General features: G+C 43.9%; 1 protein-coding gene across 2 annotated transcripts in view; it reads left to right on the forward strand.

The window, feature by feature from the left end:
* Nucleotides 1-14858, forward strand: part of UAH (ureidoglycolate amidohydrolase) — a 69166-nt gene that overhangs the window by 41016 nt on the left and 13292 nt on the right. For both annotated transcript variants that reach the window (XM_086501688.1, XM_086501689.1), the window contains 2 exons: nucleotides 8-245; nucleotides 332-372. In XM_086501688.1, coding sequence (XP_086357814.1) covers nucleotides 8-245; nucleotides 332-372 — 279 coding nt within the window. The remainder of the gene's footprint in view (nucleotides 1-7; nucleotides 246-331; nucleotides 373-14858) is intronic.

Raw genomic sequence — 14858 nt, forward strand, 5'->3', positions numbered from 1 at the left:
AATCCAGATGTAAGAGACATCGATGAACAAAGAAGGAACACTGTAATTCAAAATATCAAGGGATCTGCCTCAGAAATTGCTGCAAGACGCGGTGTTCATTTAGATTTTGAAATCTTGACACAAGATCCACCCGCAGAGAGTTCTGGATGGGTTGTAAAATCCATTGAATCTTCTTCGCAGCAGCTTGGCCTGAAGTTCAGACACATGAAGAGCAGAGCCTATCACGATTCATTGTTTATGGCAAGGTTTGTCATCTTTATTAGTGTTTCAGATTTAACGTGAGTAAATATAAACAGCACTGAAACTGTTTTTGTGTTCTTTTGGCTTTCAGGGTATCTCCGATGGGGATGATCTTTATTCCTTGTTACAAAGGTAGGATATAACTTCTACATACCTAACTAACCCCCCCCTCCCCCCCCCCCCCCCCCCCCCCCCCTTTCTCCCCCAAAGCGGGTGCATGCGTGCATGTGAGCTGATTGGTAATGAAAACTATACCAAATGAGGGCAAACAATGTTTTTGGAACCGCTAGATAGACGAGAGAGAAAGAACCCATACAAGAGACCGAGCTGCTCTTGAACTTTCTAGGGTATATCACCATTAGGCACATGCATTAGGCACATTTCAATGGTCAATCCATGCACATGTAGGATACAAACTCAAAGACTTAACTAGAACACGAGCTTTGTGAACAGGATCTAAGAGGCTCCCAAGTGCTAAGGTACAACCAGCTAGTGGAAAAGGGGAGACCAGCCTCAAAAACCAATATAATTGACTGATTAAGATTGACATTCAAACAAATCTAAATTCTTAACACCATGCTTTCACACCGGCAGACTTGTGCCAGTGCCACTAACATTCCCCCACACCACAAGAGCAGACCGTAAGATATTTCAAACTTCCTTGGGTTTGGAAGTAGATATCTATGATAAATGCCTTGAAGAAGCATGCCATTCTAAAAATCAATTGTATGCCTCGCATTTCTCTCTTTTTGCTAAATATGGTGTCATTTGCCTAAACTATTTAGATTTTCTCGTCTTTGTTCTAGTAAATCTGCTTTTGTTGCTCAGTCGTGCTATCTTCTTTCTTTACTTGTTGAGAAAGGATACACATTCAAAAGAATAATGAAAATGGTTTGTTCATTTCTGCATTGTAGTAAGTTTATTTTCAATGTCTCTTCCTTTGGAACAATCGGTAGTAAATTCAATAAAAGTGGGGAGCTCAAAAGCCCACTTTTTGTTTAACTTATTGTAGTGTAGTTACTATTTTTGCTCTTAGTTGACAAATGCTAGCCTTTATCATGATTGAGTATGGCCATCACCTCTTGTGGGTGATAGAAACTTAGTTTGTTGGTTCTGTAGAGTACGTTCAAATCATGAATGAACTCTAATATAGCTATCTTTGGCTATATAATGCCCTTTTCCCTGGCCATCGGCTCGTAACCCGTGTGTCTTGCTTGTCCCTTGCCCTCACAGTTGCTTGTCCCTTGCCCTTACACTACTCCGAGGGCAACAGACACAGGGGTTATGAGCCGACGGCTAGGAAAAGGGGCCTTATATAACCAAAGGTGGCTATATAGGGGAGGTTGGGTGGTGAATCTGGGGGCCATTTCCTATGTTCTCACACAAGTTTTAGTCAAGTAAGCTTCTTTGACTTATTTTGCTTATGCCTTTTCTAAAAGCATTTCAAGTGATTAATGGTTTGTTTTCATCTAGTTTTGTTTAGTAACGAACATAGTACTTTAGTTTTTCCTTTGGTGTTTTCTTGTGTTCCTTGCTTTTGTATTTTTGTGAGTGTTTTATCCTCTCTTATACTTCGCAAATTCAAACTATTCTGACCTAATGAAGGTATACTGAGGTCAACGAGGGGAGATAGGGAGGAGGGACGAAGGGGGGCTGCTTCAACATGCCAAAACATAGGTCAAAGGGTTGACCTAGATTTTGTTGTCTTCATAAAATGAAGAAGTACATCGACTTATTTTTAGCTGACTGTTAATGAAGGACAAAACTGATGGCAAGGGAATGCAAAACAATTGAGGTTCCACTAATTGCCTTCTCTTCTGGTATTCAGAAAATTGTAAACCAGTTTATCATAGACATAAATCTCTTTTGGGGAGAGTTTGTCTACCATCTTTACGTTCGCAAATCTTTTTTGTGTCAATTTTCCACTTGATCCAGAGTCGGTCCTTGACCAAAGGGTAAAGCGGTCTTGCCAACCTTTTTGCCAGAGTATCTCAAGTGGAAGTATAAATATGGGTTGGCTGCGACTTGAGGTTATTGAGATTGTTGAAGAGTCGGTTCCTTTGAATAGGACCTTGAGCTCTTTTGTCAGCTATCTTGTGTGGTCACCATGCGTGTATTTTGCAATGGTTTCTCAAGCACTCAAGCTAGGGTGTGGGCTGGTGGTATGGGACGCCAGTCCTTGAGGTGAGGCACTACATTGAACTAGTTGCAGGCTCCCAGGCGCGGGGGTGAGCCATGTCTTGGAGGTGAGTCAAATGTCTATTCCTTAATATTGTTTTATGAGTGTGTTTGGCTTTTGTCATGTCATGTGTACATGATAGATTCTTGGGGAGCACTAATATTGGGCAAGTCCAAGATACACTTGTTGTGATTGTCCATGAGCATAAAACGAGGAGCGACTTAATGATGAAATTGAAGTCTGCTTCTGTATAGCAAGGGGGGGAAGAGCGAATTTGAACTTCACCCTAACGACGACTCAAGAATCACAATTATTATTTTTTGCTAAAACTTTGGTTCAGAAAACTTTGCAAAATCTCTAACCAGAAGGCAAGTCTTGGCATTATTGGAGGCTCTTATCTGCTTTCAAAAACTCTGTAGCAGTGGACCCGCCATAGAAACCCCTAGCCCAGGCTAATGATCAGCTCCCAACTGCAGTCCGACTCGTGTCCAAGCTGCTATCAAGAAATCAGGCATCGAGCACTTCCGAGGTGTTACAACTTCGCCCTCAAACATCAGGATGGGCTTCTAAGCTATGTTCGGCCAATGTGAACCGACCCTGCGTGTAGATGCTCAAAAATGAGACCTAAGTCCTATTTATAGGACTTTTTAACTGCCCTTCTTAACCTCCCTGGCCGTCCTGTAGGCTCCTGAAACTATCATGCTCGGTCTCATATCCACGTGCTGGCCCTGAAGATGCTGACCATGCTACTGGGTTCTCAACCAAAGCCTTTGCAAGAATTTTGAGTTGAGGATCCTGATGGGCCTCCACTACTGGATGTCATCTAAAGAACCACCCTCGTTGGAGGAGAGATATATCAAGCCCTCTACCAGGCTCTGTGTCACGGGGACGTGGCAGTTGTTAACTATGTCATGAGGACATGGCAACTGCTAACTTTAGTTGTTGGTTTCTTTCCAATGGGTTTTGTTTTATTTTTGAGACCTTCTTTTTGAAATAGCAAATGGTCGGACATTGTATGGCCCATAGTTTTTTCATGCGGCAACCATGCGTCTCACTCGGGCGGGTATGGAAGCCCGATATAAGCCCGATTCAGACCCCCCGAAGATTCCATACATGGAATACCATACGGCACTAAAAAATTAGCGTGTGTGTGTGTGTGTGTGTGTATATATATATATATATATATATATCTCATAACAAATAGCAATTAAATTTAAAACACTAGACTCTAGAGAGCAGCCCAAAGCCACATAATGCATTAAAACATCATAGAAAATGTAGAATCTAGCTAAATCAAGGAGTCGAGAGCCGAGGAACAAATCAAGATCTCTGATCAATAGATAGATACATCAATGAATCATGATCATACTAGAGGCTATAGCAAAGCAGAGGAGATGGCAAAATATGGAGCCTCCAAAACCAACAAGACTGTATACTGAGTACTCCAAAATTCAAATGACAAAACATAAATAGAGCCTAGAGGGTGGAGTCCAGCCGCTCGATGCTAAATAGTGAATCCAAAACATAAGTAGAGCTAAGAGGAGTCAGGACCGAGGCTAGAGCAAAATGCAATGAGCTCTAACTCTCATCAAAGGCCACCTCCTCATCATCACCCTCATCATCCTCATCCTCATCCTCAGCAACGGAGCATGAAGTCCCAATATCACTGGGCATGCTAATCGGAAGAGACTCCATAACATCATCAGTGCTCTGTGCAATAGCCTCCTGAATCTCCTGCAACTCAAGCAAGCGCTCCTCATCCTTCTCTTTGTTAAGCATCTCCAATGTCACCTCCATCTCTCATAGTCGCGCTCTTTGATCTTGCATAAGAGCCTCAAGTTGGTGTGTATGTAGACAAGCTTCTTGGTATGAGCAGGAAGTAGCCTATTTCTTCTCTTGGTGTGAATGAGAGAGAAGGTGCTCCAATTTCTCTCACATGGAGAGGCACGTCCCTTGAGAAAGCACCTTAAGTGCAAGAGTCTGCAATGTGGGTGTGCAAGCCCCAAAAGTCTTCCACCACTCTACACCCTCTTGCATTCTCTTTGGATCCTTTGCAATAGGATGAGCAAATGACTTTCTTTCAGTGAGGAAAGTGTCCAACTCATCAATGAGGGTATCCTGCATGGTCAAATCACCCTTGGTATACCTGTCCAAAAATGTCATCCACCCGTCATGAACCTCACTATCATTGAATTGCCCTCTTCCTCGCCATATAGGATGCAACAAGTATCCCACAACATGCAATGGTGTGTGCATCATATTCCATCTATCAACGCATAGGTCCTTGATCTCTTGCATCCTTGCCGCAGCAATACCTTGCATGTTTTGAATTTGCTCAACCATGCGATCCGTAAGCTCATACACAAGCCCCATGGTGGCTCCTTCCCTATCAGCCAAACTAAGTATCTTCAAGATGGAAGCACAAATCTTCAAAATCAACTTAACCTCTCGCCAAAAGGATGCATTAAACACAATGTCCGAGACCACTATGGCCTTTGCAGTCCTGGATGCCTTCATAAAAACAAAGAATTCTTACGTCTAAGGCTTAGGCCCTTGGGTTTAAACTTTACACTTAAAGAAACTTGACGTTATGAGATCTTCAATGGGAGCTTGAGAGGGAGAGACCCAATGGAGAGAAGATGGAGAGGCAAGACTCTAATCTCTAGAGCTTGTCACTTGAGAGCTAGAACATGGAAGCATTGAGTAGTGAGAGCATTGAGAGCTTGAGAGCAATGAGCATTGAGAGCTTGGAAGTGTTGGAGAACAAGATGGGAGAGGCATTGCTTAAATAGGAAGAGGCTAGAGCATGAGAGAGAGAGCATGGATGATGACTCTTGATGAGAGAGGGAGAGCGTGGGGGAGAGGGAGAGCATAAGAGAAGTGGAGCCCTAGCACATAGAATCCAATGTTTGAATGTGGCTTAAGTGCTTGAATTGGCGCTCCAAAACGGCCCCAAAAGTTGCCCTCAATGATGGCCCTTGGTCAACAGTCAAGAGCTGTCAATGGCTATAAACAACCATTTAAAATTTTTTGGGCTGCTCAATATAATCCACTCACAATTGTGACCCGCAGTATGGAATGTCTCGTTCCGTACGTCGTACGAAAACTACCCTGCCTTCATTTTCACAAATTTTGCATCAATCATAAGCCTACGCACACCTTGCATACATCTCTCATCCACAAGACTAGCCAACATGATGAAGTAGTAGGCAAATCGAGCGGCCGATGGCTTCAACAATTCCTTCTTGCTAAGCATTCGAAACAATGCCAAGACAGTGGACTTCCTTGTGACAAATGTGACAACCTTTGTTGCATCTTAAAGAATTTTTGCAATCCAAGGGAGCTTCCCAATATCCTCAAACAAGAGGTCCAAGCAATGGCATGCACATCTCGTGAAAAAAATGTGTTTCCATTTCTCTTCCACCATTTGCCCGGCCCTAACACAATTAGTTGCATTGTCCATGCATACCTGCACAACATTGGAGGGTCCTATCCCAATAATCACATCCTTAAGCTGCTTGAAAATAAATTCTGATGTCTTTGTCTCCCCACATGCGTCCACAGATTTCAAAAACATAGAACCATGTATAGAGCATGCAAGAAAGTTAATGATAGACCTGCGTCTAGTGTCAGACCATCCATCACATATGTAACTAAGTTAGACTTTGTAAATAATTAATTTATTTACGAGAAAAGAATTATCTAATTAGTTGTGTGCACACCAGAATAGACCTAGCAGTTCTAAGGCCTCAGGTAAGCCTAAATGCGGGCCACAACACCTCAGAGGGACCTTAGCAGAAATTACCCTGAAGCCCTAGTGATTGGGAAATCGGGTCTTCAAAAAGGGGTAAGCAGTAGCCTCAGATTTTAGGCTCAGGAAAAATACGCGCGTCAGTACAAGCACATGAATGAGATGGGGTCCTTAGAACAGTGACCCTAAAGCTAATAAAGCCTTATGGTAAGTTTCGTTAAATTAAATTAACGGTCCGTGCCCGAGCAGGCGGCCGGACAAGTGTGAACAGGTAAAGGCGGTGGGTGCAGTGCAAGTGCGGCATTGCGACGGCAGACCTTTGGTGTTCTCATAAAAGAATCATTGGTAGCATTTGTTAGTTAGTTGCACATTTTTAATTAATGAGCTAGAAGTTTTTAAAGTCAAAAGTTGAATGGTTTTTAAGTTTTTAAAGTAAGTGTGCCAAGTGGCACACTTACCAATGCAAACTAACTCTCTCTTACTCTCACTCTCACCCTCTCTCTCGTCCTAGCGCCCCCTCTCCCTGATGGCTATTTAGGAGCCCCCCTCCCCCATTTTCAGGGCTGGCAGTGCACCTACCCCCCCTAATGTGAGCGTGCTCTACGCGGTGGAGCCCTCCATTGAAGCTTGAGAGCAGCCCCTTGCGACATATGTGGTAGCCTTGTGCTCCCATTGTCAAGAACAAGGGATCTCACAGTCATAGACACCTTCTGGTGAAGTTTCATCGCGAGAAGCTGCCGTAGACGCTCTCTTAGCAGAGTGCGGCTGCTGTAATTCTCTGTTTTCAGCCCCTAATCACCTCGATTAGGGCTGTTTTCAGCAGGTCAGCCATAGAAATTCTCTTCTCTCTCCTTATCCTAAGTCTACATCAAGTTTGGCGCGATTCCATCGCGAAGAAGACCTTTGTTTCGGCGTAGGGGTGTGCACAGGTAAGAATTTCAGGTTATGTGCAGAAAATTACAGCAAGCATGTGCGTGTGCATTTTGCTTGTTTCTCTTTTGTGTTCGATGCATGAATGAATGAGCATGAAGGCAACACATAAGGGAAGATGGACTCTCCTCTGTGAGAGCTTTCGATGAGCTGTTTTGGAAGATAGACTCTCTTTTCGAGAGCTTCCAACCAGTCTCGCAGAAGAGGGAAATCCCCTAAGCAGAAAGAAAGTGGAAACACTTTCTCAGTCAGTAGTCAGAACAGAACAGAAGAAAGAATAGAGGACGGGCGTATGCCCCGTTCCTGTGCTTGTAAGGATTCTCCCTTAGTAATAAAGATATTCTCTTTATGGGGGGGGGGGGACCAGCCCATCTTCTGGTCCCCAATGGAGTGTCAAGTTTTCTCTCTCCCTCTAATTCTCTTGAGTATTTGAAGTGCAATTAAACGTCAGTTTACGCTTCCGTATTTTTGTGACAGTGGTATCAGAGCAAGGTCCTCTCTCTCTTCCTGAAGGGATTGACGACTCTTGGCAGACTGCAGAAATAGGAGGACGCGAGATAGAGTTCTCTCTCCTTCAACAGCTGGTGGAAGAGTTGGAGAAAGCTCTCTCCCATCCAGAAGTCCAAAAGATTCTCCATACTCTTGAAAAAGGGAAGGAGAAAATGCCGATGGGGTCGGGAGAAATTCCGCAGAACCCAAAGGCGCCACAACCAAGAAAAGATCCTTTGGTTGGAACTTCCCGCATGCACGAGAGGCAGAAGAAATCTCGAGAACTTCATATGCGGTTTAATCCAAAAGTTCAAGAGCAGGATCCCCCTGATTCCCCTCAGTTCTCTTTCATGAAGGATCTGGAAGACAGTTCTCTCCGGAAGACATGTTTCTCGACGATCCGTCGCAGCAAGAAGTACATTCAAGGGAAAGGACTCCTGTCCCCAAGGAGTCTAAGCATAGAAAGAAGGAGCACCATAAGAAGAAGCACCACAGGCAGAAAACATTCAAGTCGGGAGATAGAGATGTGAAATTTGCCACCTACAATGGACGGCGTGATAATGACAAAGCTTTGGCTTTCATCCGCCAATTTGAAGTTGCATTTGCTGAAGGGAATTTTAAAGAAAGATCCAAGCTTCGCCATGTTAGTTTGTACCTGAAAGGCACCGCCAGCAATTGGTGGTTAACCCTCATCCTGGAAGATCGCAAACCCCAAGATTGGACCGCTTTCAAGAAGGAGTTCTACGCACAGTTCCTTCCTCGAGACCATGAGGAAGAGGTAAAGAAAGAATGGGATCGACTTTCACAGTCAAAGAACGAAACTGTTCCACGCTATGTGAATAGGTTTTGGGACGTTCTCTTGAAAGTCACTCCATTCAAGAAGATTGACGATTCGGAGAAGATGCGCAAGTTTGAAGCAGGTTTGCATGAAGCCTTGCAAAAGGCTATGAAGCTTTACCCTCGAGGTAACTTGCAGATACTTATGGAATCAGCCCGCATATCTGATGGAATACATGACAAGGGTACTCCCAGGAAGATGGAGCAAAGCACTTACCATGCTAAGGAGAAGGCTCTCCATGAGCAGCCTACCTCTTCTACTTCTTGTCAAAAGAAGAAAAGAACCGCCTCCGAAGCAGAAGCAAAGCCAAATCAGCCCAAGAAAGGGAGATATCTCTCTCCTGCTGAGTTGCGAACATACATTAGTGAAGGAAGATGCTTCAAGTGCGGACAAGTTGGTCATATGAAGGGTGACTGTCCTACCAAACCTCCACAACCACCCTCTTCCAATGTAGCCCCAGATGTACAGGGAAATACAACCAAGGATGGAAAAGAAAGAGCTCTTCTCAAAGCATGGGGTAGTATCAACAACCAGTGGGCTCTTATTTTGTTTGACCCTGGTAGTACAGACAACTTCATCTCTACCAAGCTAGCTGACGACTTGAACTTGCAGCCCAATCGTTTTGGAGTCTCTATTCAAGCGCAATCTGCTTTCAAAGGGCAGAACTCAAACTCTACTCCAATCATAGGGAAGTTGAATCTAAAGGTCGACGACTACAAGGATCAAGAGTCTTTCTTACTAGCTTCACTTGAAGGATCCGATGTTATCTTGGGAATGCCTTGGCACTACAAGATGCATCCCATTCCTGACTATGTTCAGAAAACCTTATCTTTTGCTCATAAAGGAAAGGAGTATCTTGTACTTGCAGATGCAGGTGATTGGCGTATTCCTATCGCCAATAACATTGCCATCAAGAAAGAAATGAAAAAGTGTGTTTCAGCGTACTTGATTTTTGCAAGAGAGAGAGATGTGTCTGTTTCACAACTTTCTTTCTCTTTAGAGCAAAAAAGACTTAAGTTAATAGAAAGATATAAAGATTGTTTTGCAGATGAACTTCCAAATGAACTCCCACCTTCGCGACCTGAGGATCATACAATTGATTTGATCCCAGGAAGTTCTCCTCCAAATCAGCCCCCTTATCGAGTTAGTCTAATGCAGCAAGAGGAAATTCTCAAGCAGGTTAACGAACTTTTGGAGAAGGGCTTAATAAGGCCTAGTACTTCTCCATATTGTTCACCTGTCTTGCTAGTACAGAAAAAGGATGGCACATTCCGCATGTGCATAGACTATAGATCTCTAAACAAGATCACAATCAAGAATCGATTTCCAATCCCTTGGATTGACGACATTCTTGATAAGTTACAAGGAGCCAATGTCTTTAGTCGTATAGACTTGAAGAGCGGTTATCATCAAATGCGCATAGCTTCTCAGGATGTGCATAAGACTTCATTTAGAACAACCTTCGGGTTGTATGAATTTCTAGTGATGCCTTTTGGGCTCACTAATGCACCAGCTACATTCAACAGAATGATGGATAGAATCTTCCACTCATACAGAAGCTTTACAGGCGTTTTCTTTGATGACGTCTTAATCTTCTCAGAGACGGAAGACGAACACTATAAGCATCTTGCCTTAGTGTTTGAAGGATTACGCAAACACAAATTATTTGTGAATGCTAAGAAGAGCGAGTTCTTTATAAAAGAAATCCACTATTTGGGCCATATAGTATCTCACAACCAGGTGAGAATGGACCCTGATAAGATTCAAGCAGTTGTAGAATGGCCTACGCCAACTACAGTACATGATGCACGAAGTTTCCTTGGCCTCTGTTCTTATTATTGGCGTTTCATTCGAGCTTTTGCCGCGATAGCAGGTCCCCTCCATGACCTGACAAAGAAGCGGATTCCATTCCATTGGGGGTCAAAACAAGCTTTCGAAAAGCTTAAGTATCTACTCAGTCACGGACCTGTTCTCACCGTCCCTGATCGTCGCAAACCTTTCGAGGTATACTGCGATGCATCTGGAGATTGTGTAGGAGCAGTTTTGAACCAAGAGGGTCACGCGATAGCCTATGAAAGTCGGCGCCTTAAAGATGCAGAGTTGCATGCCTCCATATACGAAAAAGAGCTAATGGCAGTAATTCATGCTCTTTCCATTTGGAAACACTATCTATTAGGAGCTGATTTTATTATCAAGACAGATCATCAAAGTCTTCGCTACTTTCTCACACAGAGAAAGTTATCAGAAAAGCAGATGAGATGGGCCAACTTTCTTTCAATGTTTCATTTTCAGATTTTACACACTTCTGGAACAAAGAATGCAGTTGCAGATGCTCTCTCCAGGCGTCCAAAGATCAATGCACTAACAACAATTTATCATGAGGAACTAGAATCTCTCAGCGAGATGTATCCTCAAGATCCAGACTTCGCCACAATTTGGGCAGATCTTCAAGCTGGTCACTCAAAGCCACCTTATTCTATCAGGGATAATACACTCTATCGTCAACAAGCAATATGCATAGCTCAGCCCTTACGACAAAAGGTGATGGATGAAGCACATAATTCTCCTTATGCCGGGCATCGGGGAATTGCTTCCACCACTAGTGCCCTCGAAAGGTATTTCTTTTGGCCAACACTCCGTGCGGACATTGAAAAATATGTACGTGAGTGTTTAGTCTGCCAAAAGGTAAAATATGACAGACATAAAGTTTATGGCAAGCTTCAGCCGCTCCCTGTGCCTAACACGCCATGGGAAAGTATTACCATGGATTTTATTACGGATCTTCCTCGATCCAAGAATGGAAATGATGCAATCTGGACTATAGTAGACAGATTCAGTAAGCAAGCCCATTTTCTTCCAGTAAAGAAGACGATCAAAGCTGATCACATGGCTAGAATATTTCTAGCTCAGATTTTTAAACACCATGGATTGCCAAAGACTATTGTCAGCGATAGAGATCCCCGCATGACTAGTCTATTTTGGCAGGCATTGTTTGAAAACTTGGGAACTAAGCTTGATTTTTCATCAGCTTATCACCCTCAAACATATGGTCAAAGCGAAATCGCTAATGCCACTGTTTTAGATCTCCTCAAGTGCTATGTTTCGGAACGACAATCCGAATGGGAACAATACTTACCAATAGTTGAGTTTGCGTATAATAATACCATACATTCCTCAACTGGTAAAGCCCCTTTCGAAATTATTTATGGGAAGCCACTCTTACTTCCTATTATGGTGACCAAAGAAAACATCTTCGCCGCAGATGAATTTGTGCGCAATATTGATATTGCCCATCAACAAGTAAAGCAAGCGATTCTTCGTACTCAAGAGCAACAGAAGAGAAAAGCAGACAAGCACAGAAGGAATCTCAATCTTGAAAAAGGACAATATGTCCTGCTTCGGTTTGAGAAAGCTAGATTGAAAAAGCGGGTTGGCAAAGGGAAAGTTGTCAAACATTCCCATAGATTTTACGGCCCTTTCAAAATTACAGATAAAGTCAATGATGTGACTTTCAGATTGGATTTGCCTTCTAACTGGCGCATCCACAATGCTTTTCATGTCAGTCTCCTCCGACCATATGTTGGACCTCCTCCAGTGGTGCCCATACAAGAAGATCCTCCAGAAGTCGAAGAGACTGAGGAAATCCTTCAACCTGAACAGATAATACACCACTCGGAGAGACAACTCAAGTCGAGGAGTCTACATCGAAAGTATTTAGTCAAGTTCAAGAATTACACTCCTTTAGATGCAAAGTGGATGACTGAATCCGATCTCAAGGACTACCTTGACATCTTGCACAGTTATGTTGACGCTCTACAGTTGAGGTCAAGTGTTTAGAACCAATGGGGATGTAACTAAGTTAGACTTTGTAAATAATTAATTTATTTACGAGAAAAGAATTATCTAATTAGTTGTGTGCACACCAGAATAGACCTAGCAGTTCTAAGGCCTCAGGTGAGCCTAAATGCGGGCCACAACACCTCAGAGGGACCTTAGCAAAAATTACCCTGAAGCCCTAGTGATTGGGAAATCGGGTCTTCAGAAAGGGGTAAGCAGTAGCCTCAGATTTTAGGCTCAGGAAAAATACGCGCGTCAGTACAAGCACATGAATGAGATGGGGTCCTTAGAACAGTGACCCTAAAGCTAATAAAGCCTTATGGTAAGTTTCGTTAAATTAAATTAACGGTCCGTGCCCGGGCAGACGGCCGGACAAGTGTGAACAGGTAAAGGCGGTGGGTGCAGTGCAAGTGCGGCATTGCGACGGCAGACCTTTGGTGTTCTCATAAAAGAATCATTGGTAGCATTTGTTAGTTAGTTGTACATTTTTAATTAATGAGCTAGAAGTTTTTAAAGTCAAAAGTTGAATGGTTTTTAAGTTTTTAAAGTAAGTGTGCCAAGTGGCACACTTACCAATGCAAACTAACTCTCTCTTACTCTCACTCTCACCCTCTCTCTCGTCCTAGCGTCCCCTCTCCCTGATGGCTATTTAGGAGCCCCCCTCCCCCATTTTCAGGGCTGGCAGTGCACCTACCCCCCCTAATGTGAGCGTGCTTACGCGGTGGAGCCCTCCATTGAAGCTTGAGAGCAGCCCCTTGCGACATATGTGGTAGCCTTGTGCTCCCATTGTCAAGAACAAGGGATCTCACAGTCATAGACACCTTCTGGTGAAGTTTCATCGCGAGAAGCTGTCGTAGACGCTCTCTTAGCAGAGTGCGGCTGCTGTAATTCTCTGTTTTCAGCCCCTAATCACCTCGATTAGGGCTGTTTTCAGCAGGTCAGCCATAGAAATTCTCTTCTCTCTCCTTATCCTAAGTCTACATCAAGTTTGGCACGATTCCATCGCGAAGAAGACCTTTGTTTCGGCGTAGGGGTGTGCACAGGTAAGAATTTCAGGTTATGTGCAGAAAATTACAGCAAGCATGTGCGTGTGCATTTTGCTTGTTTCTCTTTTGTGTTCGATGCATGAATGAATGAGCATGAAGGCAACACATAAGGGAAGATGGACTCTCCTCTGTGAGAGCTTTCGATGAGCTGTTTTGGAAGATAGACTCTCTTTTCGAGAGCTTCCAACCAGTCTCGCAGAAGAGGGAAATCCCCTAAGCAGAAAGAAAGTGGAAACACTTTCTCAGTCAGTAGTCAGAACAGAACAGAAGAAAGAATAGAGGACGGGCGTATGCCCCGTTCCTGTGCTTGTAAAGATTCTCCCTTAGTAATAAAAATATTCTCTTTATGGGGGGGGGACCAACCCATCTTCTGGTCCCCAATGGAGTGTCAAGTTTTCTCTCTCCCTCTAATTCTCTTGAGTATTTGAAGTGCAATTAAACGTTAGTTTACGCTTCCGTATTTTTGTGACAACATACAATTGTGCATCCATGTTTTTTCCATTTCTCTCGCACACCCATGATCTCATGACCAATGCATTTGACATCATCATTTAACTCTGTGGTGCGCAAAGCATTGTATGTGGGAGGTACATAAGATGGACCAACTTGTCGAATTGCCGTGACCATTTCCAAAAAGAAAGGACTCCGCACTTTCCATTCAGGAATGGCCTCTGCATAAAAAAACCTGCGCAAGGCTTGATCTGCTTGCTTGCGTGCTTGCAAGCTAAATGCACTTGCCAAAGGCCCTTGTGCAACCTTCCTCTTCTTGCTCGAGGACCCCACATTTGATTTGGAAGCCGAAGTCCGAGTGGAACTTACATGAGCACTCCCTGATGCATGTGTACTCGTTGAGCGTGAGGCACCTCCTTGAGATAGAGAGGCATTACCTCCCAAATCATCCACCAAGGCATCTACAAATGCATTTGGATTCTTCCCATCATTCTGTACATCTACATGCAATCTTGTGACCACCTCTTTGACGTCCTGTGGCACACCGTCACATGGGCCTACACCACAGCCAGAGAGGGACAATGAATGTGCACGAATACGGGAGGGACCACCGTCCCAAGTATGCCCACGATACTTGCATTTACATGTAAATTGCGCTTTCTTTTGAGGCTTCAGTTGTTCTACATACTGCCATTCGGGATGCTTCACTCGGCCCATCTGGATTCTGCAAACTTGCAAGGTGCACACTGCAAACCTTGACAAAGTGGAGGCCTCATGAGTCAAGACTCAAGAGCAGCCCACGGCCCACCGGTAACGGAGGGCGTAGGTGAAGAATCAGCTTCGCGCGGGAGTGTGTGGGTAGGGCTCCCGGCTCGCGGTCGTGATTCTCAACCCTCAATCGAGTCTTTGTGTGTAGAAACGGCAACGCTGCAGTTTTTAATAAACTCACGTAGAGACGTTTTGGGGCACATTTGACAATTTGGGGGAAATTTTACCAGCTCGTCAAAATCGCCTTGCTCAAGTCCATAAACGGCAATCATGCGGCAATCATACGCAGACGCGCTCGGAAGCCCGATTGCCCAATATGGTACTATGGCC

Source organism: Adiantum capillus-veneris, chromosome 26 (assembly GCF_014529385.1).
Source record: "Adiantum capillus-veneris isolate H3 chromosome 26, ASM1452938v2, whole genome shotgun sequence".
Taxonomy (NCBI): domain Eukaryota; kingdom Viridiplantae; phylum Streptophyta; class Polypodiopsida; order Polypodiales; family Pteridaceae; genus Adiantum; species Adiantum capillus-veneris.